At 39.0% G+C, this 22,443-nt stretch overlaps 1 protein-coding gene across 1 annotated transcript in view; it reads left to right on the top strand.

The window, feature by feature from the left end:
• The first annotated feature begins 5,663 nt into the window (after positions 1-5,663).
• The window catches only part of DYRK4 (dual specificity tyrosine phosphorylation regulated kinase 4), a 43,717-nt gene continuing 26,937 nt past the window's right edge, over positions 5,664-22,443 (top strand). The window contains exons 1-4 of the mRNA XM_050711797.1: positions 5,664-5,668; positions 6,447-6,549; positions 13,121-13,169; positions 13,323-13,387. Coding sequence (XP_050567754.1) covers positions 5,664-5,668; positions 6,447-6,549; positions 13,121-13,169; positions 13,323-13,387 — 222 coding nt within the window. The remainder of the gene's footprint in view (positions 5,669-6,446; positions 6,550-13,120; positions 13,170-13,322; positions 13,388-22,443) is intronic.

Here is a 22,443-nt window from a genome sequence, read left to right as displayed (position 1 = left end):
CTATGTCAATTACGGATTTTTTTATCTCAAATGGATTCTTAACACAAGTGAAAGTTACAGTATAAAAAAATATTTATGGGAAGAGACATCACTTTTACCCCTCCGTTCTTGGAAAATTTCTCTTCACTCTCAAAATCTGTTAGTGTTTGCATAACTTATTTTAAAAAAAAATGTAATATAGATATGAATGGTATTTAGAATGCTATATTAAAAAAAAAAAAAAGTAAAATAAAATACTTTATATAATCTAATCTTAGTAATTCATTTTATTAATTTTGAAGTTAATTTCCAAATTTTGGCTACAGTCCTGCAAATATTTTTGCATGTGAATAATTTACTGGAAGTCAATAGCATTACTCAGACTCAGACAATAAGGATTTTGCTTTGGGCTCCTTGATCTTTGAAGACTGATATCCTGCATATTTATTGAATTTTTATAAAACTTGAAGCGAGAGTTACTTTGTCATAAGACTGAGCTTTTAGACATAATTAGTCCACAAATGTAAATAATTTCCAGTGTAAGCATATTGGTTATGCCAGATGCCACAGTAGATGCTTTTGGTCCTGTATTACTGAAAAGGATTTGGTCATGAACGAGTGAGTTGTATTCACATAACTGAAGATTCCAGGTTTCTTAACGTACATGATAGTGTTAAAAGAATATATGGGCCTATTGTTCAGAGTGATTAGCAGGTAAAAGCATGGTGTTCCTTAAGTGAAAATATGATATGCTCATTTTTAACTGTATAGTATTTAAATGATTAAAACAAGATATTTGCAAACGCTTACATATTAAAAATAATAGGCACGTTGCCTGATGGAAGGACTTAAAAGGAATCTGTGGATCAAAGTGTGTTTCTCAGAAACAAGGAAACTCATCGTTGTGACTTATAATTGCACTTTATCCACATTTTGGATGCCTGACTCCTGGCATGGAATCACATAGCTTTGAGTGAGGCAAGGCCTGGTGAACTGGACTAAGGGAGTTTAGGGATGGCATATGCCTGATGTCTCTGGTGCCTGTCTGCCTCATTTGTGAGTTGTCTTAGCTTGCTAAAATGGTGCATCAGAAAAATAGAACTTCACAGCAGATTGTCAGCAGATGAGCTTGAGACTGCTTCCAAAGTTGAACAAGAAGTACCCACAGGAAAAGGTAGGTATCTAAGAATAATGCTTGTGACAACTAGGAGGTGGATGTTGTATTATTCCTCTCCTTGATTGACTTTTTGTGCTTATTTAACTGGCCCCCTTCTGAGATGTATGGTGGATAAGCAGCTGCAGCAGAACAGGAAGCATGGAGAGCCCTGGGCCCCAGGGTGGTTCAATGCAGCATCCCAATCTGCTACCCTCCATTCATGCTTCAGTCATTTTCTTTCCAGAAGAAAGAAATGGTCATGCAAAAGAACATCTGTATGGTCCCTCACTGCATCACAGTCACCAGGTTTCTTTCTATTGAAATTAAACTGTCATGAATTGTTTTGCTTTTATGTTTGTTTCAGGATAAATTAAGATCTCATGATGTTATGTCTTTTCCTGCTATACAGGGAAATGTACGTAACAATGGAAAATATTTCCTCAATGTTATGCTTTCAAAAGATATTCCTGCAATTAGTAGATTTAGGAATCCCAGGTTTCACTGACCTTCCATTCATCTTGTTTTGTTTTTTTTGTTATTTTTTTCCATGAAACATACAGTTGAGACTTGTGTTGCTCAGGTCTCAGTGTTGGTGTTTTCATACTTTCAGAAATGACATAGCAGTCTGCCACCTGTCCTTGGGACCCTTGGGTTTGTATGTGTTTCCAGTTCATGAGGATTTTCCAGTCGTTTCTATACTTTTTTTTTTCACTGAGTGAAAGTTCCATATAGGCAATTAGAGGAAAAAAAAGTGCCTTCGCAAGGTAGAAGTTAAATGTTCCTATTTGTGTTTCAAGGCCACTCTGTACCCAACCTGAAGAAAACAGGTCTTGCCAGTAGGTAGGGATTATTTACATAAAAGACTTGTTCTTTTCTGTCCTGAGTTATTAAAGAGCATGGTCAGAAGTGGCCACGTTGATTTGGACGCTGTAATTGTTACAATAACTAGTTTGTTTTTTCATTTGTTTCTTTTCCTGGTAGTAACAGGAATTGTTTGTGTTATTCCAGCTAGTTTCAGTCTTGGGAAACTTGTTTTTTTTTTTTTTTTTCTCTGAAAAGTACATTTAATTTACAGTTTTCTTACTGCTCTAAACATTAAACAGCACTACACAGAAATCTCTATGCATCATTCCTCCAGTGGTTGCATGGTGGTGTGATGTGGAATGCATATGATTTCAGTCTGTAAAGCAATCAGAAAGATAGTGCATCCCTTAACAAGTCAGAGTCGTTTTCACATATTTGCTCTTTCTGAAGTGCATCTGTATTAGTAACAGAGTAACAACATGATTGTTAAAGAATAGATCACTATTTTTAGATGTAAACTTTGCTGCCAAGTCCTTCCAGTTGCAACTGACTTCAGTAGATAATCTGTCTGATCTAGAGATGACCTCTTACTTCAGAACAACAGTTCCTTTCAAGTGTTGATGGCAGCTCCAGATATACTGTGTTCCTAGAGGTGGAATCAACAATAACATAGGTGAAAGCTGTCTCTGCGTTGCTGTATGTGCGGTTCAGTTGCTATGACCACAGGAATGCAGGTTGGTCATGCAGAACAGGGCTGCATCACAGACACGCTTCAGAATTCTGGCAGCCTGGAGACACTATGCTCCGAGAATGATAAATAAGCTTATTCTGAAACAAGCATTAAAAAAGTTAAAAATGCCTAAAATTCAGGGACATAAAAGTGTGAAATTGCTCTGAATATTTATAAAGTATGCTTATGTACCTACAGACCTTCTATGTCATCAGTGCATTTCTCACTTCCTACTCTCTTTGAGAGTAGAGATAATGCCAGAAAAAAAGAGGAGGAAATTGCCAGACAAGCAAGAGCAGCATAAACCTACAAAGCAGCCGTTAAAGTTAAGTACTGCTGGTTGGTGGTATAAATCTGTGTGTTTGGGTACAACTATTGCACCCGCTCATGCTTTGAGCCTCAAACTTTTGAGTCCTGTAAATCCTGTTTTTAGACGATAGTGGTTCACATGGAAGACACGTCTTCCTGTGTTATGATCTATCAACAGCAACATGGCTATTAACATTGATGCTTTGGAGCAGGGCTCAGCCTTCCTGATGTGGATGAACACAGGATTTCAGAAGATGCTGAATAGGCTTGTTGTTCATGGGTGTTTGAAAACTCCACCATCATAATGGAAACCGAGCTCTTAGATCTAGGTTCCTCATCTATGTTCACTCATCCTTGCTCAAGAGCTCTCCATTTGTAATCTGTAAAGAACTTTCATCTGTTTTCTGTAGGAGTTTTGCTTTCTAATGAGATTAAAAGTGTGCTAAAGTAATCTTCACTGTGTATGTGAGGCCTGGATTTTGCAATGAATTTGAATTTGTGGCATACAAAGAACAGCTGATGTAATGTGGTCATAGGTAACTATTTCTCTGGTGTTGAAATACCACAGTAAAGAAAAGGAGTTAGACACTCTGATTTGGAAGAATAACATGTCTTCCTTAAAACACTTTAATTGGTTTTGAGAACATGATTTTTCTTCATAGTGATTTTCTAATCTGTGTACAAAGGTGAATAATTTCATGATATAAAATAATAAACAGCATTAAGAAAAATATAAATAAAAGTCATTGTATGCAATTATAATTGAGGATGTTGGGGTTAGATAAAATAGTTGTAATTGATGAATAGTAAATTAAAGGAATAGTTTATATGAGTAATCTTTGTGATAAAAGTTGTGTAGTTTTGGAGATGCTTATGAGAAATTTCTACTGGGAAGTTCTTGAAAATAATTTGTTTAGGGTTTGTTTCTATGCTTAGACTCAGCCCTGCACTGGACTTTTTGTATGTCTGATTTCGCCAAAAGATATCTAAGAACTTGTAACAGAAACTACCTGTGAAGTTTCACTTCCTGGGGATAAGAGGAGATTGTGGAAGAGATTCTGAGCAGTGAATCCCCAGCATGGAAGCAGAATTCATTAATCCTGTCCTGAGAGAGGCTTTCATTATTTCTGGAAAAAAAAAAAAATTGATTCAGAAGCTCTCAACTTGTGGATAATTCATTATACGATTAATTTCTGAAACTCAGCCCTCATTCTGCCTTGTCTGTATTGGCTATGCTTAGATAATGTGTGAAATGCTCTGTCTTTTGAGTAGATCAACAAGAAGGGTGGGTGAGCCATGGGATATATTAGGGAAACAACCCTTGTCTCATTATTTTTGTTATAGGAACAAAAATGCCAAAATGCCATTTCCTGAGACCAATTATATCAGGAATTCCATGCAATTCTAAAGGTTGCTGTTGGTTAAACTGCTCTTGAATTTTGGGCAGGGGCTTTGAGTGTAATTTAGAAGATGCCCTATCTCTAAGCAGTTAAATATCACTTGTCTTTCATATTTGATCACTTCTATCGTCTCAGCTTTCTTTTACCAAGTATATCAGTGCAAACCACAAAGATGAAAAACCAATGTTACCACTTCCTGTGATCCTCTATGCAGAAACCTGCTCTTTGCATTGTAAAACAGTTTGTCCCACCGTTTCAAAGAACTGTTTGTTGGTCTGTCTCCACTCATGTGTGACATCATTCTTGTGAGAGGAAGTGAGAAGCTGTGAAAAAAACAGATCTTATTTGAATTAAGATTATTTTCTGCTGTGCTGAATCTTTCCAGTCCTCATACACCCAATATTCAGGATGTGTGTGTACATTTTAAACAAAGACTTTGGGCATGTTTTTTCCCACACGTTTGGTTAATAGGATAATGAAAATCTGAAATTTTCTTCTCTTTTTTCCTCCCTGTTTTTTCTTTAGTTAATTTTTTTTATGAGTCTAATTTTTTAAAAGCTAAAGATTAGTTTTTTCTGGCTTAACTGAATAATACCATGAAAAGACTTACAAGCTTGACTAACTGGCAGTCTATAGAATCTACATCTTCCTTAGTATATTTAAAATTCTCTCTACATAGCCTCCAGGTATCTCAATTACCCAGCCTCTTTTCCATGACTGTAGTCCTTGGGGCCAAGGTAATCATATTTATGGTGTCATTAAAAATTCCTAGACTCTTAAGAACAAAGAAACCATCTGAATATGAGGCAATAGAACTGATCAAACATGAAAGATGGATGATGTTAATCTGCATGAAGCATCTTATGAAGTAGAACCAAAGATAACAGATTATCTTTCTCTTTCCTTCCATGAACAGATGAGAGAATTTACTTGGGTATCCCATAGCTTTTTACATCCAACAAATCTGTATGAATCTTGCTTTAATTATGTTAATTTTGAAGGATTTTAGAAAAATTGTTTAAATCCCGTTTCAGCAGAAACTTTAAGAGATAAGTACATATTCCTTAGCATACAAACAGAAGTTTGTAACAGTATACAGGAAATAAACATTAGAGGGCAGTACGTTAAGTAATTATTTTAGTACAGTAGGGTTAACATTTGTATTTCCAGAGCATATACTTATTAAACAGTCACATGAGACATGTGAACACCAGAGGATGTTAATGGAAACAATGCATTACAATAAATTTTTAAAAAGGGATACTACTAGACAGTCAGTGAGACTATGAGGTAATTGTTGCCAGTGTAGTTAACTGTTCTTCAGATCTGCGGTAGATTTTTTTGACTGTACTATTTCAGCAGAAGGCACAACAAGCATATGAACGTTCAGATAAATACATCGTACTTGCATCGGCAGTGACTGGCACCCCTCAGTTATCAACAGCCTACAATTTGATTTTTTCCAGACTGGAGTCTTAGCAAAGTGGGATTCTAATGTAATTCCTGTAGAAAACATTAATGAACTGACTTGGTGATGATTAATAAATCTTTTCTGTATTTGATGTCTATGATTCTTTGAAAAGAAGTGTTTTATATTAAAAAAAAAATGCTATTATCACTTAATAAATAAAATACTACATTACAGTACAGTATTGGTGCCCTAACCTGTAGTACAGCCTTTTAAATGCATGATAAGTTTTACTGAATAGGAAAAAAAATCAACAGCAACTAGCAGGCATTCCAAGGTTATGTTGTACAACTATCTCTTTTAAATCCAAAATGTCTAGAATAGAAAAATAAAATTTAATAAGCATTAATCATCTTTCATCAAAGTATATCAGGAATACAATTTTAGTCTAAAATTTTTTCATAGATGAATTAATTATATAAATAATTGTAGGTATTTCCTGAATTGTTTCATTCAGTTATAAGTTTAAAATATAATTATTTTCCAAATATTTGGTATAATTTTCTGAAGCATAATAATTCAACCTCTACTTGGGTAGAAATGCGATGTGATTTACGAGTGTGGTCTGGCTGATTCAGTTTCTCTGACATCATTTCATAGGAACAAACTTGCCTACAAGTCAGAAAACATAAGAAAAGGCAGACCTGTCATCTTCCCCAACATAGTTAAATCAGGAAAAGGAATGCAGCCAGCACATCCAAAGGTAAGAAAACTGTAGAACTCAGAAGTCAGAGGCATTAATTTACCAATAGTTCAAAATGCTATAGTGCTTCACTGTATTAAAATTAGATAACAATAGGCAGCAATTGATCAGGGCTAGATGGTATATAGTCAACTAAACCCTCCTTCTTTTTCTGTGCTCCTTATGAAGGCCAGTACAAATATGATCTTGTACTTGAAGCAGTGCAGGAAAATCTGACTTCCTGCACTTTAAACCAAACCTTCCTCTAAGGAGTGGGAGAGGATCCCTAAGGTTGCAGGGTGTGCAGTACCAGCTTGGCTTGCTCAGTCTCCATTACACATTTGATTGCTGCATCAAGAAGTTGCTTCTTTCCTGATTTTGCCTGCATAGGCTGTTCAGAAGAGAAAAGCAGGTGGATCCCACCTTCTTTTGCAGCCTGGTACTTCATATTCAGTGCATTGCACCTCCCATCTTCCTCTAACAGGAGGAGCTGCTGTTGTTATTCAGCCCTAATATTAAAAAAGGCATAGCTTCTGTGACACAGCCAACATATTCTTGACCGTCTACTACTGTTGTTGCCAAAGATTGTCCAAAGATTTCTGAGGTGTGTTGGTCTGTCTCCTTGATGGCTGAAGGAGACCCTGAGGTTTATTGACTGGGGGACCTGCTAACTGTGGGTTCTCTGAGTGGAAACAAAAATTCATAGTAATAATGCAAGATTTTTAATCCTGATTCTCACATAATCCTCTCTTCTCCCTTTTTTTTTTTTTTTTTTTTTTTTTCTGATCCAGGCTTACACAAATAATAGAAAACAAAGTTGTCATTCTATGTAATCATTCATATATTTTAAACACCGCTAGTAGGTAAACTGTGTTGTGCTGCATTACACATTTTGAATTATTATAAAGGGGATTGGAAGGATTTTGGTGAAGGACCAGGACACCAGTGATGATCCAATGTGATGGAAGTATTTTTTTTTGTTGTCGTTGTTTCGTTTTGTTTGCTTTGTTTTGCTAAGTGGCATTGAAAGTGAAGGAATCAGTGGTTGAGAGAATTGTGGAGGTGGCAATAGAATATGAGTGAGAGAAAAATTCAAAATGGTATAAATTTTGTATTAAATTTGACATGAGGGACAACTTCCTCATATCAATAGTTTCACAGGTGTCTAGAACCCTGAGAGTGCAGAATGGAGGCTTTGATCTTAAATGAGCTCTTTTAGTTAATGACAGTATTCCTGATGTCAATACATTCTTGGTCATAAGTCTTTAAATATGGAATTCATAGCTGATTTCACAATACTGTGATTTCTATTGAGTGATACTTGTGATTTTCACTTTTGCTAGATTAGTCAAGTCCTTCTGAATTATCCAAATTGTGATCATGATCATTCTAGGCAGTAAAAATAATCTCTGCTTCAGTGTTGACAATTATTCTTTTACTTATTGTCAGGGTTTTGGTATTGTTTTTGATCTGCTGTTCTCACGTTCCTGGGGAAAATCAGTGATCCAATGAATTGGCTGCGGGAAGTATTAATGCTTGTTGAACCTTCCTATTGAATAGCTGCACCGTGTGGAATGTGAAAAGAACAGGATGTAAAGTAGAGGTTAAACAAGTTCCTGCTACTTACAACAAATTCTCTTGTGCCTTGTCTGGCTGCCCCCATCCATTTCATCTGCCTCTGTGACAGAGCCATACAGACAATGTTACGCAAACAGGATAGACTTATGAAAGAAGTTTCAGGTGTGGTCATAAAGCAAAGGCAGAATTTACTAGGAGCTGGCTGAATTTAGGCTATCTGCAAAGGAACTGTAAATGTGAAGTGGGAAGTTCCTGGAAACGTTTAAGTCAGTATGATACAGATTTAGCACTGAATAGTTTTGAAACCATCATTTAAAGAAAAAACATGATCTGTATGGGATATATTTTCCGTCTCTAATACATATGCTTGCATACAGAAAGTCTGATTCTCCTCATTCATCAGCTTTGTGCTCTATATCTTCATTAGCCCCACTGAGGTTATAATAAATAATAAGTGATTATAGTGTTCACATTCTCTCCTGATCTATGTATGCTTTGGAACATGAGTAAGCTCATCTCTGAGCTCCCCCTTTTGGTTTGCTTTGATTCATAGTTCTTGCCAAAGAAATCCGGAGGCAGATTTTTCCAGTTGCTCTTGAAAGGGTGGGGATGTATGTTATTAAAGTGATGTGAAGCATTCTGTCCTTCATTTATAACAGCCAGCCTGTTCCTAAGTGGGAGCTGTGCCTAGCTCCCAAATTTTGATCTGTATAATTCCTGAGCTGTATTACCCATCATATACTGCAGTAACTCCTCTGTACACTCTCCATGTTTTCTGTGCATCTCCCTGTAAGGGGAAAAAGAGTTTATGACCAAATTTTGGTTTTGCTAACACGTAATATGACATATTACTGTTCTGATTATCATATTGTTACTCTGTTGTTGAATTTGCAGGGGATATCTTTGACAGAGGGTAAGAAAATGAAGGTTATTGTCCAAAATGAGACAACTGTGGTAATATCAGTAAAAAGACAGATAAGCACAAACTCTCTGTATATCATAGAATCATAGAATGGCTCGGGTAGAAAGTGACCTTAAAGATCATCTAGTTTAAAGCCCCCTGCTATGGGCAGGGGCACCTCTCACTAGACCAGGTTGCTCAAAGCCCCATCCAGCCTGGCCTTGAACACCTCCAGGGATGGGGCATCCACAACCTCTCTGGGCAACCTGTTCCAGTGCCTCACCACCGCTCTGAGTGAAAAATTTCCTCCTAACCTCTAATTTAAATCTATCCTCTTTTAGCTTAAAACCATTCCCTCTTGTTCTGTCATTATCTGACTGAGCAAAAAGTTGCTCTCTGTCTTTTTCATAAGCCCCCTTTCAGTATTGAAAAGCTGCAATGAAGTCATCCTGGAACCTTCTCTTCTTTAGGCTGAACAGCCCCAGCTCTCTCAGCCTTTCTTCAGAGGAGAGGTGCCCCAGCCCCTTGACCATCTTTGTGGCCTTCCTCTGGACCCGTTCTAACAGCTCCACATCCTTCTTGTGCTGGGGGCTCCAGACCTGGTTGCGGCACTCCGAGTGAGGCCTCAAAAGGGCAGAGCAGAGGATGACAATCACCTCCCTCGACCTGCTGGCCACTCCTCTCTTGATGCAGCCCAGGATGCAGTTGGCCTTCTGGGCTGCAAGTGCACACTGCAGGCTCATGTCGAGCTTTTCATCCACCAGAATCCCAAGTCCTTCTCTGCAGGGCTGCTCTCATTGAGTTCTTCAACCAGACAGTCCTCATGTCCAGGATTGCCCCAACCCATGTGCAGCACCTTGTACTTAGACTTGTTGAACCTCATTAGGTTCACATAGGACCACTTCTCAAGCTTGTCCAGGTCCCTTTGGATGGGATCCCTTCCTTCTGTTGTATCAACCCCACCACTCAGCTTGGTGTCATCTGCAAACTTGCTGAGGGTGCACTCAATCCCACTGTCTATGTCACTGATAAAAATATTAAACAGTACTGGTCCCAGGACAGACTCCTGAGGGACACCACTCATCACCGGCCTCCGCCTGGACATAGAGTCATTGACCACCACTCTCTGGGTGCAGCCTTCAAGCCAATTCCTTATCCACTGAATGGTCCACCCATCAAATCCATTTCTCTCCAATTTGGAGATGAGGATGTCTTGTGAGACTATGTCAAAGGCCTTGCAGAATTCCAGTCCAGGTAGATGATACTGGTCGGTCTTCCCTTGTCAACTGATGCAGTTGTAAGCAGTGATATTGCAGTTGTGACACGGAAGTGTTTAGTTGGAAGAAACCTCCTGAAATCATCTAGTTCAACTTCAGTTATTCTTTGTATGACAACATGTAAGAGCTAATTTAATAGTTCTTCTTTGAAATTTCCCTAATATTCTGTCTTGATAATGCGCATGAAGAGAGTATTTCTAAAATATTTCCTCTAAATCATAGGAAAGCTTCTTAATTAGATATATAGTTCTCCTGAAATAGTACTGGGACATAGTTTCTAGCATATTCCTCATTTCCAAGAAAAAGTGAGGCAAAATATGTACTTAGCTTTTTTTCTTAAAATTTAAACTAACAGTAGCAATACACATGTGCCAGGTATGGACTTCTTGGCACATCATCTTTAATACGGTGAAATTAATGTATTAAAACTGAGCATGTGTACTGAGATACAGTACACATACTGGGAGGTCCCAGTCCACTGGTGGCTAGAAAATGTGATGCCCATCTACAGGAGTGGCCAGAGGGTGGACCTGGGAAACTATAGGCCTGTCAGTCTGACTTCGGTGCCAGGGAACTCATGGAGCAGGTTATCTTGAGTGTCATCATATGGCCCTTGCAGGGCAACCAGGTGACCAGGCCCAGTCAGCATGGGTTTATGAAAGGCAGGTCCTGCTTGACGAACCTGATCTCCTTCTATGACAAAGTGATGCGCTTAGTGGACGAGGGAAAGGCTGTGGATGTGGTCTAGCTTGACTTCAGTAAGGTTTTTGACACCATTTCCCACAGCATTCTCCTCAAGAAACTGGCTGCTCTTGGCTTGGACTGGCATATGCTTCATTAGGTTAAAAATCGGCTGGGTAGCTGGGCTCAGAGTTGTGGTGAATGGAGTTAAATCCAATTGGAGGCCAGTCACTAGTGGAGTCCCCCAGGGCTCAGTACTAGGACCAATTCTCTTCAATATCTTTATCGATGATCTGGATGAGGGGATCGAGTGCACCCTCAGTAAGTTTGCAGACGACACCAAGTTAGGTGCGTGTGTCGATCTGCTCAAGGGTAGGAAGGCTCTGCAGGACGATCTGGATAGGCTGGACCGATGGGCTGAGGCCGACTGTATGAAGTTCAACAAGGCCAAGTGCCGGGTCCTGCACCTGGGGCGCAACAACCCCAAGCAGCGCTACAGGCTGGGAGATGAGTGGTTAGAAAGCTGCCTGGCAGAGAAGGACCTGGGAGTACTGGTTGATAGTCAGCTGAATATGAGCCAGCAGTGTGTTCAGGTGGCCAAGAAAGCCAACAGCATCCTGGCTTGTATAAGAAGCAGCGTGGCCAGCAGGTCTAGGGAGGTGATTGTCCCCCTGTACTCAGCTCTGGTGAGGCCGCACCTCGAGTACTGTGTTCAGTTTTGGGCCCCTCGCTACAAGAAGGACATCGAGGTGCTCGAGCGAGTCCAGAGAAGGGCAACGAAGCTGGTGAGGGGTCTGGAGAACAAGTCTTGCAAGGAGTGGCTGAGGGAGCTGCGGTTGTTTAGCCTCAAGAAGAGGAGGCTCAGGAGTGACCTTATCACTCTCTAGAGGTACATTAAAGGAGGCTGCAGCGAGGTAGCGGTTGGTCTATTCTCCCACGTGCCTGGTGATAGGACAAGGGGGAATGGGCTAAAGTTGCACCAGGGGAGGTTTAGGTTGAATATTAGGAAGAACTTCTTTACCGAAAGGGTTGTTAGGCATTGGAATGGGCTGCCCAGGGAAGTGGTTGAGTCACCACCCCTGGAGGTCTTTAAAAGACGTTTAGATGTAGAGCTTAGTGATATGGTTTAGTGGAGGACTTGTTAGTGTTAGGTCAGAGGTTGGACTAGGTGATCTTGGAGGTCTCTTCCAACCTAGATGATTCTGTGATTCTGAGATTGTGTCAGTACCAGGATCTAGTAAAGTCTGTAAGCACTTACTACTGAAGTACACAGAGACACTTGCATACTTTAAATTAACTGTGCCAAAATATCTTAGTGAATCAGTGCCTGAGACTGGCAATTACCTTCTGTCCCTCCCACAGAGGTAGTGTTTAACCATGCTATTCAAGTTGGAGGTGATGGGTCAGTTTGATAACAGCACACAAAATGCAGGCAGCAGCCTGAATTCCAGGGGTTTCCTATGGTATCCAGGCACTGAAAAATCTCTCTCTAGGTTGGTGGTTGCCAGCTGATGACACACATCGACATCAGGGGTGAATCAAGTTGGTCTCCCAGGCTTGCTCACTTGTCCCTTTTGCCAAACACGAGTGTTGCCAGGAACTGTTAACTCCCTGAGGAGGTGCAGGGGGGATGGTAGTGCTTCTACTGTCAGAAACAGTTCAGACCCTTCTTGTGCCTTATGCTCCTTCATCCTCATGCTATATTACCTGTGTACCTCTGGCTGTAATTGTAGTGCTGTGCCTCTTCAGAGGCTCAGTGCTACTTCTGGTCTGGGGAAGGAGTTGGACATGGACTCCTAAATGACACACTGGATGAGAGCAGGAGGAACTGGACAGCAACAAACTACCTTGCTAATAGTGCACCAGCATTTCTGAAATGCCTAAGTGTCTTCATCATGTATGAAAATAGGTTTTTGCCTCTAAATTCTGTAGCTAAATGTAGATACCTTGCAACATCTAAAAGTAGATACCAGCACTAGGTAGTCCAGCTTTCCTAAATTAGGTCCCTGGGCTTCATGTACAGTCCTTGCAGGAAGGCAGAATGACTCAAAACATCCAAAGGGAGCAACTCAGAGTTTGTCAAAAGCAAACTGTAGGCAGAGGGATGTCCCCAGAAGCTGCATCTTGACTTTACGTACCTCCACATAATCATTAGATCTGCTTAGGAAGGTCATTAGATCTTCTGAGGAAGAACAGCATTTACAGTATGTATATATACAGTATACCCTGGTTCCTCCTTCCATACAATTGCACCTTGCATTGCACCTTTATCTGCCTGCCTAACAGAATGAGAAATTTTATGCAATTTCTGACTATATAACCTGTGTGCATTTTTTTCATTGTTTTTGTATATACAGTTACTGGACCTCTCAAAGCAGCAGGAAATCCATCCACTGAGGCACAATTCTCTCAATTATGGCAAGTAAGAAATTGGAGGAAGTAATCAAAGTTAATGCCCAAGTGAAGTGCCCAGCTGTAAAGAAATGTTGCAGCTGCTTGTCTGTATATAGGCTTGTCTATATGTAGTCGAGGGTTTTGCTCCATACAGGTAGCCACAAGAATCAGAGGTGTAGTGAAATACTAGCAGCGTGCAGGCAAAGAGGGGGGAAGCGGTAAGGGAGTGGAGACCTTGAATTGTTGAATGTGTGCTTTTAAGGAACGAGTGATTTAATTGCAACCAACCATATCCTGGGCTGTATCAAAAGCATGACAGCAGGTCGAGGGAGGTAAAGCTCCTCCTCTACTCTGCTCTTGTGATACCCCACCTAGAGTACTGCATTCAGTTCTGGGGTGCCTGACACAAGAAGGATGTGGGCATATTAGAGCTAGTCCAGAGGAAGGCCATGAGGATGATCAAAGGGCTGGAGCACCTCTCCTATGAAGACAGGCTGAGGGAGTTGGGGTTGTTCAGCCTGGAGAAGAGAAGGCTCCAGGGAGACCTTATAGCGGCCTTACAGCACCTAAAGGGGGCCTACAGGAAAGATGGGGAGGGACTCTTTGTCAGGGAGTGTGGTGATAGGACAAGGGGGGAATGGCCTCAAACTAAAAGAGGGAAGATTTAGATTCGATGTTAGGAAGAAATTCTTTACTCAGAGGGTGGCGAGGCACTGGCACAGGTTGCCCAGAGAAGCTGTGGATGTCCCATCCCTGGAAGTGTTCAAGGCCAGGTTGGGTGGGGCTTTGAGCCACCTGGTCTACTGGAGTGTGTCCCTGACTGTGGCAGGAGGCTGGAACTAGATGATGTTTAAGGTCCCTTCCAACGCAAACCATTCTATGATTCTGTGATTCTATGATTTTATTTCAGGCACCCTCTGTATGAAAAAAATGAAGTGTTTTTGATGGCAGTGGAAGAGGTGTGGCCTATGATTAGCAACAGGGTCCTAGAAACTTCTAGGGAGATAAATATATTCATGATAAATAACTTGCAAGACTGACATGAGAATATTAGTCTAATGTATATTGGAAAGATACAGGAGAACATGCAGTATCAGTGGCATCGTTGCTTGAATAGGCCTGAGGTCTATTCAGTGGATATTATATCCATTATGAAGTGGGCAAACATTTAAACTCTGAAGGAGATGCTGTAACAGCAGAGAGCTCTGTGACTTTTAACTTCTAGGAAGGTGGTACTGTTCTCAAGGGACTGTGACACACATGGTTAGTCAGCAAATTGGGAAATCTGGACCACACCCTGCTCAGACGTCCGTTTGCTATATATACCCATTCAGTTATTCACAACTGCAAATCAAATTATGACCTTGCAGGAGGTATAAATTAAATTTACATGCAGACTCAGCACCTCTTAACATCTGTTGTTTTCCTGCCGGCATATTTGCTCTAGCAGTGTGCTGATGTCAGGCCACTGCCATGCACCATGTATGTGCTGAGCAATAGAGATGATGCAGATTTGCTTACTTGCCTCTCTCCTCCCAAATCAGTATGACTTTTTCAAGTGTTGAATGAGAGCCAATTTGTCCTCTCCTGACACCTCCAAATTAATTTGGCATGTATCATAACCTATACTGAAGTGATCAGTTATTTGGCATCTTTTGATTGTGAGGTTCATAAGTGTTTGTGAAAACTAGGAGGAGTCATAACAAGTTTCCCAGTGCTTGAATGAAAGCTCAGTTTTCTGTTGTTTGCTTAGTTCATAGTGACTGTGCTTCAGGATCTGAGGAACCATCCATCTTTCTCTAGACTTCACAAAAAACTTATTTGATTTGATTTCATACAGTTCCTCCATTTCCCATTCCTTTTCTTGTCTGATTGGAAAGCTCTAAATTTGTCTCCTAGAAGTAGAACACTTAACTGATGTGAACTGTAGCAGAATATGAAGGCAAAGGCAGAATTTGTTCATTATAGTCTTCATAGTGCAAGCTGTTCCTTTTTTTTATTTTTATTGCAGAATCTCCCAAAACAAAATCTTTGCTGTTTCTCTGAAATCTTTCTCAAGCTTTGAGATTCTGTTTGTTTTTGAGGAAGAGGTATGGTGTTCAGATTTTTATTTTTATTTTTAATATTAAAACAATTTGGGTTTTTGACTTCTTGGCATTTAGGTTTTCTTTTCCACTTGTCTTTATTTAATCCCTCTCTTTCCCCTCCTCCCATGTTGTTTTTTTTTTTTTTCAAATTTACAAAGAAAATAAAAATTGATTAAGAAGAAAATGTAACTTCAGTGAAACAAGGATCAAATAATATATAAAATTATAAACTTATAAGAAATGTAAATGGTATTAATTTCAGAGTTTTCCAAAAGGAGACTTGGAGATTTCTTATTTTTATTCCAAACCCACTATGGCTTTATTGTAATAAGCTTGTGTTGTTCTTCTGCTTTCTTAAATCTTTCTTTCACTTTGACTAAGATTTTGTTTGCATTTTTTGCTCTTTATGAAATGTGAATTGCTTTATCATTCTTCAAGAAAAGTACAGAAAATAATGAATTGAGACTAAGTGTTAGTTATTCCCCCATGGAGCCTGTCAGGAGTGCAAAAATAGATTACAGCATGCTGAATAAAAGATCACTGAAGTATTTTCCCTTCGTATTCCAAGCAAAAGCCGCTCCTTCTGTAAGCATTTGTTTTGCTGATGGAGTATCTAAAAGGCTGTTAGAGCCCATAGAGAATTAAAGCCTAAGCAGAAACAGAACTACCTAGAAGTAGTCACTCCAAGATCACAAGTATTTTTGAGGGCTAAGAGGAAACCATGAGTGAAATGCATGGGGACACTCTTTGGATTTACAGTAAAACTCTATGAATTATATGAATTACCTTTGTATTACCTTCATTATAGAGTTTGTTTTTAGCAGAACTAAATCTATGGCTGAGTCTTTGAAAAAGGAATTAAAAAAAAAAAAACAGAGGAAGAAAATAAAGAAAATGATGCACCTTGTGGTGCCTCAAGGGACAGTTTTGCAATCATGCTGAGCCTAATTGATGAACATGTTGTGCTTGTGCTAGGTCCTCAAAGATTTCATAGCACGTCAGCAAATATGCTAATATTCTCAGTTTGGTTTAATATTACTTGGTTTGTGACAATGCTGTGGAACTATGGTAAAACAACATGTGATTTAATTCCAGTGAGCTCACCCATGAAAATCATCAAACAGCCCATGCTATTATTGATACAGGGGCACCTGTATGGCAGGGTTGGATTAGACAAACAGTAACATCAGGTTTAAGTTACAAGAGAACAATTTAATGGAGACAGATTTAAAACATGGAGCTTTGTCATTATGGGGAGAGAAAGAAGCAGTGAAAACTGCTGTGATTTCAGCTTCTTCAATAACTCTTGTTTACGAATGAGAAGAAATAGGAGAATCCAGCCTAAGGTAATAATGGTTAGCATTTGTTTTTATTCTTTAAAGTACATACATCTGTATTAGGTTATGATATACCTCTTGTGTGGAATGGTAAACAAATACTAGAAAACAGAAGACAGTTTGATCAACTGTACTGTCTACTATCAATTCCATATATTTTTTCAGGATTAATCATAATTTAATTTGTATGGAAAAGGGTAATTAACATATCACTTTTTAATGAAAACATTAACATTATTAATGATGTGAAGTTAGTTAATGCTTACATTTTTAAGTTGCAGGAGTATCTTACAGGTTTCTGCATAAATGTTAAGCAAGTGATTAACTTGTAGGATCTCAGAGTACTTAGGGTTCTGCAAAAGATTTCATACTGATCTTTTCATTTACATGAGAGGCTTTGTGGTTTATTAAAAATTTTAACTTATATGCTATAAACAGCTAGTCTATCTTATTTTAGAGAAAAAAAAAGTGCTCTATAGAAAACCTGGTGAAATCTGCCTTTTAAAAAATGCATGTTTCTAAGTTTAAACTTAACAAACATTTGATCATTTTTTTAAACTGACCTTCTACAGGAGAATCAATGTGAGGGGTCGTTCACTGATGTGCTATCAATGTTATATTCTTATAACTCATCTGAAGTAATAAAGTTGTGAAACGAAGCCCCTGTTTTTCCTCCACTGATGGCACCATTTAGGAAGCCATCTAAATGTACAAGTGCATGCCTGATATCAATGGCATTTGGGAAGGTGTTTAGGAAGTGCAGTTATGAACTATATGAGGACTTAGAGATCTCGATCCTTCCAGGCTACCATGCTAGCTTCTGCTTCACAAGAATAGCACAGGTGTTTCCTGCATATTACCTGCAAACTGGTAGAAATAGCTGATGATCTTTCTTGAAAGGAAAATCTTGCAGGTCTTTCAGGGCTTCATAGGAAAATGAAAAATACTTTTCCGTCATGATAATGATCTAATTTGCTTATAATCTTTTTTTCCCCTATGACTTTTCAATGTGTTTAGGAGCTACGTTTTGTCTGTGTACCCCACTTGATTTAAATGAGCTTATCTGGTACATATCCAATTCCTGTTTCTCACGTGATTCCTCTTCAGTTTGTGAATCCAGGAATAACCGTATTTTCTGTTCTTGGAATAGTCCTAAGAACAGATTGGTGCTTTAGGAAAAAAAATGCTTGAGCACTGATTTCTAGGCTAAGTCCTTTATTTGCCCAGTCTGTTTCCTAGAAATTATAATGTTGCTACAGTCCTGGTGGCTTTATACAGCCAAACAATTGTTTGGAAAATCCCCTTGTACCCAAATTCTATCTAAATTCGGTCATGGACCCTTGCTCTGATGTTAGAAATTATCTTCCGAAGTTTTAATAATTATGTCCTTAGCTACACAGTGCTTAATTTCCTCACATGTAAAATTGCATTTGTGATTGTTATTTATCTTTAGAGCTTTTTTACACCTGAAAAGCATTATTAAATTATTTTTCTTGTTTGCTAATAGCAAGAGCATATCCCAACCATGATAGGAATTGTTAATAAGCTTTAGAGAAGCATCTTTGTAGCAAATAGTTTAAATGTTAGAAAGGTGAATTTATCATTTGCCAAGCTTTTGCATTCTCCTGTGGAAGACATACTCTAAAGAAGTAAGAAACTGTGCAACTGTTTTTTCCATTTCCAGTAAACTTGCCCTCGTTGGTTCATCTGGTGCAATCTTTGCCCAAGTTTATGCACACAAATCTTAAACCACCCATTCCCTTTTCACTGGTTAAGCAGCAGTGTTATAGACATAGTTCATATGTTTTATTACAACAAATAAACCAGGAATGATTTAAGAAACATTAACTGTGTTTTCTGGCAACTTCAGGGACTTGTGGTATTCACTGTACTTGCTTCAGTCTGCAGTGGCAGCATTTTACTTTCTCCATTGCAATGGTCAAGCCTTTATGTAAGCCACTGCATGGACCTAGACACAAAGGGTTCAGTTTGTTGCCCCTTTGTATCTTCTGTCTTTAGTCAAATCAGTGGAATGACTGTGTAGGCAAGTAAAATGTTTTCAAATTAAATTTAGCATTTGGTGTCTCTTTTGCATTAGTGGCACTAGCTCTACAAGGTGCATTGCAGTGCAGGAGGTGCACAGTGAAATGTATAAAGAGCAGAATTTATCAGATCTAATTTTAGTGATATAAAAATTTGAGATACCTAATCTACATTACTTGCATAATCTCCTTCTCAAGCTGAGCCAACAAAAAGTCAAAGGCACTTCCACGGGGAACTTTGTTTACCTTGAACATTTAGGCTAAGTTGGAATGAATCTTCTTCCCACTCCAAAATGCCTAGTCCACTGAAGGGCAAGTTCTTTAATTCCTTTACCTCTAATATTATTTTATTTCACAGAGATGTTGCCAAACTTAATAGGATTGTAGTTAAGGGTTTGCCTATGTGATGATCACAGCCAGTGATAGCATCCATGAGGAATTTATCTACCATTGAACTTAAGCCCTTTAGTTAATTATCTGTCAGAAATGGGTATTTTGTTAATAGTTAGTTACAAAGACCATAAATATTTCCTTCAAACTTCACAAAAATGCTTTGTAATTTATAGCTGAAACATTTTATGCATTTTTTTTTTACTTCAAATGACTGCACTTTTACCTTTATCATGACCGGAACTTGGTAGTAATCCTGGCAGGTTTCTCTCACTTTGACAGCGTTGTTGAGAAATGTAACAGAAAACCTTACAGTAGTTTCTTGTGTTGAAAAAATTAATTGGTCCTCTTCAGGCATGAGAAAGAATGATCCTAAAATTTGTTTTTATTCCTCCATGACCTGACACACACACACAAAAAAAATTGAATATGCTTACAAGAATGTTATAAAATAAAGAAAATAGAAAACATTATGAGGAACAGAAATAAAGAAAATAGAGGACATTCTTAATGGGGGACAGTTGAGTGTATGACCAGATCCATCCTTTGCTCCCTTCTATGTAAACTATCCTAGGAATGTTAATAATTTCTTAACGAGTTAAGAGTCAAAACCTGAGATGGGACAATAAGGCCCAGAAGGTTGTGGAGCTATGCAAAGCTGTCTTATACATCTTTTAATGAACAGCGTGGCTGCACTGCAAACAAACCAGAGGGAATACAGTGTACAGCTTTCTGTTACGTACCCTGCCTCATATATCTAGCACCACCGGTCATAAGAACAGAGTGCTGTGAGTAAACGTGAGTAGTGGTACTTCCCACCTGTGTAGTACATATACTTGATATCCACAGTGGACTGGACTGATAACTTCCAGCATCACAAATGTATATTTTCGCACCACATTAGCTAAATCCCTTCTCATGAACCTTTGTGAAAGCTACTCAGAAATGGTTGATATACCTGTGGGAGAAAATAGTTGGAGTTTAACTGGCTTTATGTGCACACATATGCCTGCTTGTCTGTGTATGTTTGTGTGGGAGTGATTTAGCTTAAACACACTTGATGCATATTCGTGCTGTTTCATTTGTGTTCCAGCACATGGCACCTCCATGCATTCCTAGGGCTGAACCTGCACTGTTGGCATGACAGTCTGTGACGTTATTTGGCTAGACAATGAGAAGTTGTTTTTCTTGTATGTGAAGTATAATTCTGGGGAGGATTTGTTGACTGGAGAGCTCCAATTTGGGGAGAACGGAGAAGTGGAAGTGATAGAAATGAGAGTGATTTGCCTTTTAGGATGGTGCACCTCAACAATAGTATTAGGCAAGGGCATTGCTTGGACCTCCATGAGTGCAAAAGAATAGCTGTTTGTCCTTTGACAACACTGTGGAAAAACTCATTCCAGGAGCATCAGCAAAGGTGGCTGTCTTCTAGAATAGCTTCTGTGGGTGAGCATGTATCTCTTCTTTGTAAAGCCTGATTTCTGAGTGCAAATAGAGCTATTCTGGGTTGTCGACAGATTTAGAACCGGCAGGGAACATGCCATTCCTTGACTGTATGAAGGAGGAGAGCACATGGTATTTTTCTGTCTTAGCTATTCCCATAAGATGTTGGGGAGATAGGAGCACTTCTAGCAGTGCTCCCTCTCACATGCACAACACCCAAATGAGGTAAGGGCAGAGAAGCTCTGTATTGATGCTAACAAGAACCACAGACCAAGGTGCCGCAGTTTGGTCTTCAGTAAATGAAACGTCATGACCAATGAGAAATGAGCCCTTGAGGTATTCATCTATTTTCATTTTACAAGCTGCCAGTCTCAGTGACTAGATTTAACTCAATGTATAGCAAGGTCTCTGTGACAAGTTTTGAAAAAATATGATTTCAAGTGGTTTTTGGTTTCACAAGCACACAATCTCAGTGAGAAAGAACAGACTGAGACAGCAAGGAGAACAGCCAATCCTGTTATATTTGTCTTTCTTATTACTGACTTGCCATGATAAATATGGAAAATTATATTTGGCTAGAAGGAGGCTGAGAAAGGGAACAGATGGCCACCAAAAGAATACTAGAGCAGCTAATAGTCACTGGCATATTTCCGGGATAAAAATTTAAATCTGAAGCCAAGCAGAAGGGTGGGTTTTTTTCTGATCAGGGTACAGTGTATGAAATTGAGCCTGCTCTGCTCTAACTAGATGAAGGTGGGCTTCCTGAAATGTGTTTTGCGAATGGAATAAACAGCCTCTGTCCTGCAATTAATGGCTCTTGCAGTTATGCTGACAGAAATAGTTGACAAGGTAAGGAAAATGTTTATTTTCCTACTGTATTTTGAGAGAACAAGTATGTATTTGCTGTGGCTTTTGAATATACTGCATGATTTAACATTATGTTGCATTCTCTGTATGTATTGTATTGTTAATTCAATTTTGATAGTGAGCAGGTGTCCATTTAAACAAGGAGACTATGAAGTCTACTTTTTATATAGTTGCGCGTTTTATCATTTCTAAAATTCTAATACATTTCTGATTTTTATGGTCAATTGAATATAAAAAAAAATAAGCTGACATTTTGGGTATTCTGAAAAAGTGTCACACTTTCTGATTTTGCAGAATGGTGAATGCTCAGTGCCTCTTGTGATTGCAAATTAGGTAGCGAATGGGGACACCGTTCTATTTCTTGAGTGACAATTGAAATTAGCAAGGTAATAGCCAGTAATATATGATCTGAAGGACTGGAATAGCAGGAGATCGTAGTTTAGGATTGGAGTGCACTATCTTAGTTGTAGGACAGGCCAAGTGTTACATGAGTACAACAGCCAGGAGTGAAGTGGAATGGAATAGTAACAGTTGCTCAGTTTTTCTTTAGAGTGCGTCTACCAGATTAAACCATGCACAACAGCTCAGCTGTAGTTCCCATTACTAAATGTACAGGATTTCGCTAGAGCAGCAGGTGACGGGTCATTTGGATCAAGACTATCAAGTAAGTCACTGTGCGGACTTAAATGATCAATCCATCTGCTCCCTTGTCAGGTACTGGCAGGACTGTTGTAGGCACAGATCAGTTTTTCCAATGGTAAATGTGTATGCTATTTAACTGTTTATTTTATGAGGGTTGGTCAGCTATTGATTTTAAGGTGTTTTGAATAAATTTCCCAAAGAGTACTGAAGAGCTCTACATCCTTAATAAGCAGGTTTAGAAAAAGAGAGGCAAAGACAATCACAATTTTCTGCAAT

The sequence above is a fragment of the Cygnus atratus genome, chromosome 1 (genome assembly GCF_013377495.2).
Source record: "Cygnus atratus isolate AKBS03 ecotype Queensland, Australia chromosome 1, CAtr_DNAZoo_HiC_assembly, whole genome shotgun sequence".
In the NCBI taxonomy this organism is placed as follows: Eukaryota; Metazoa; Chordata; class Aves; order Anseriformes; family Anatidae; genus Cygnus; species Cygnus atratus.
The sequence above is the reverse complement of the archived record's forward strand: the minus strand, read 5'-3'. Positions and strand labels throughout refer to the sequence as shown.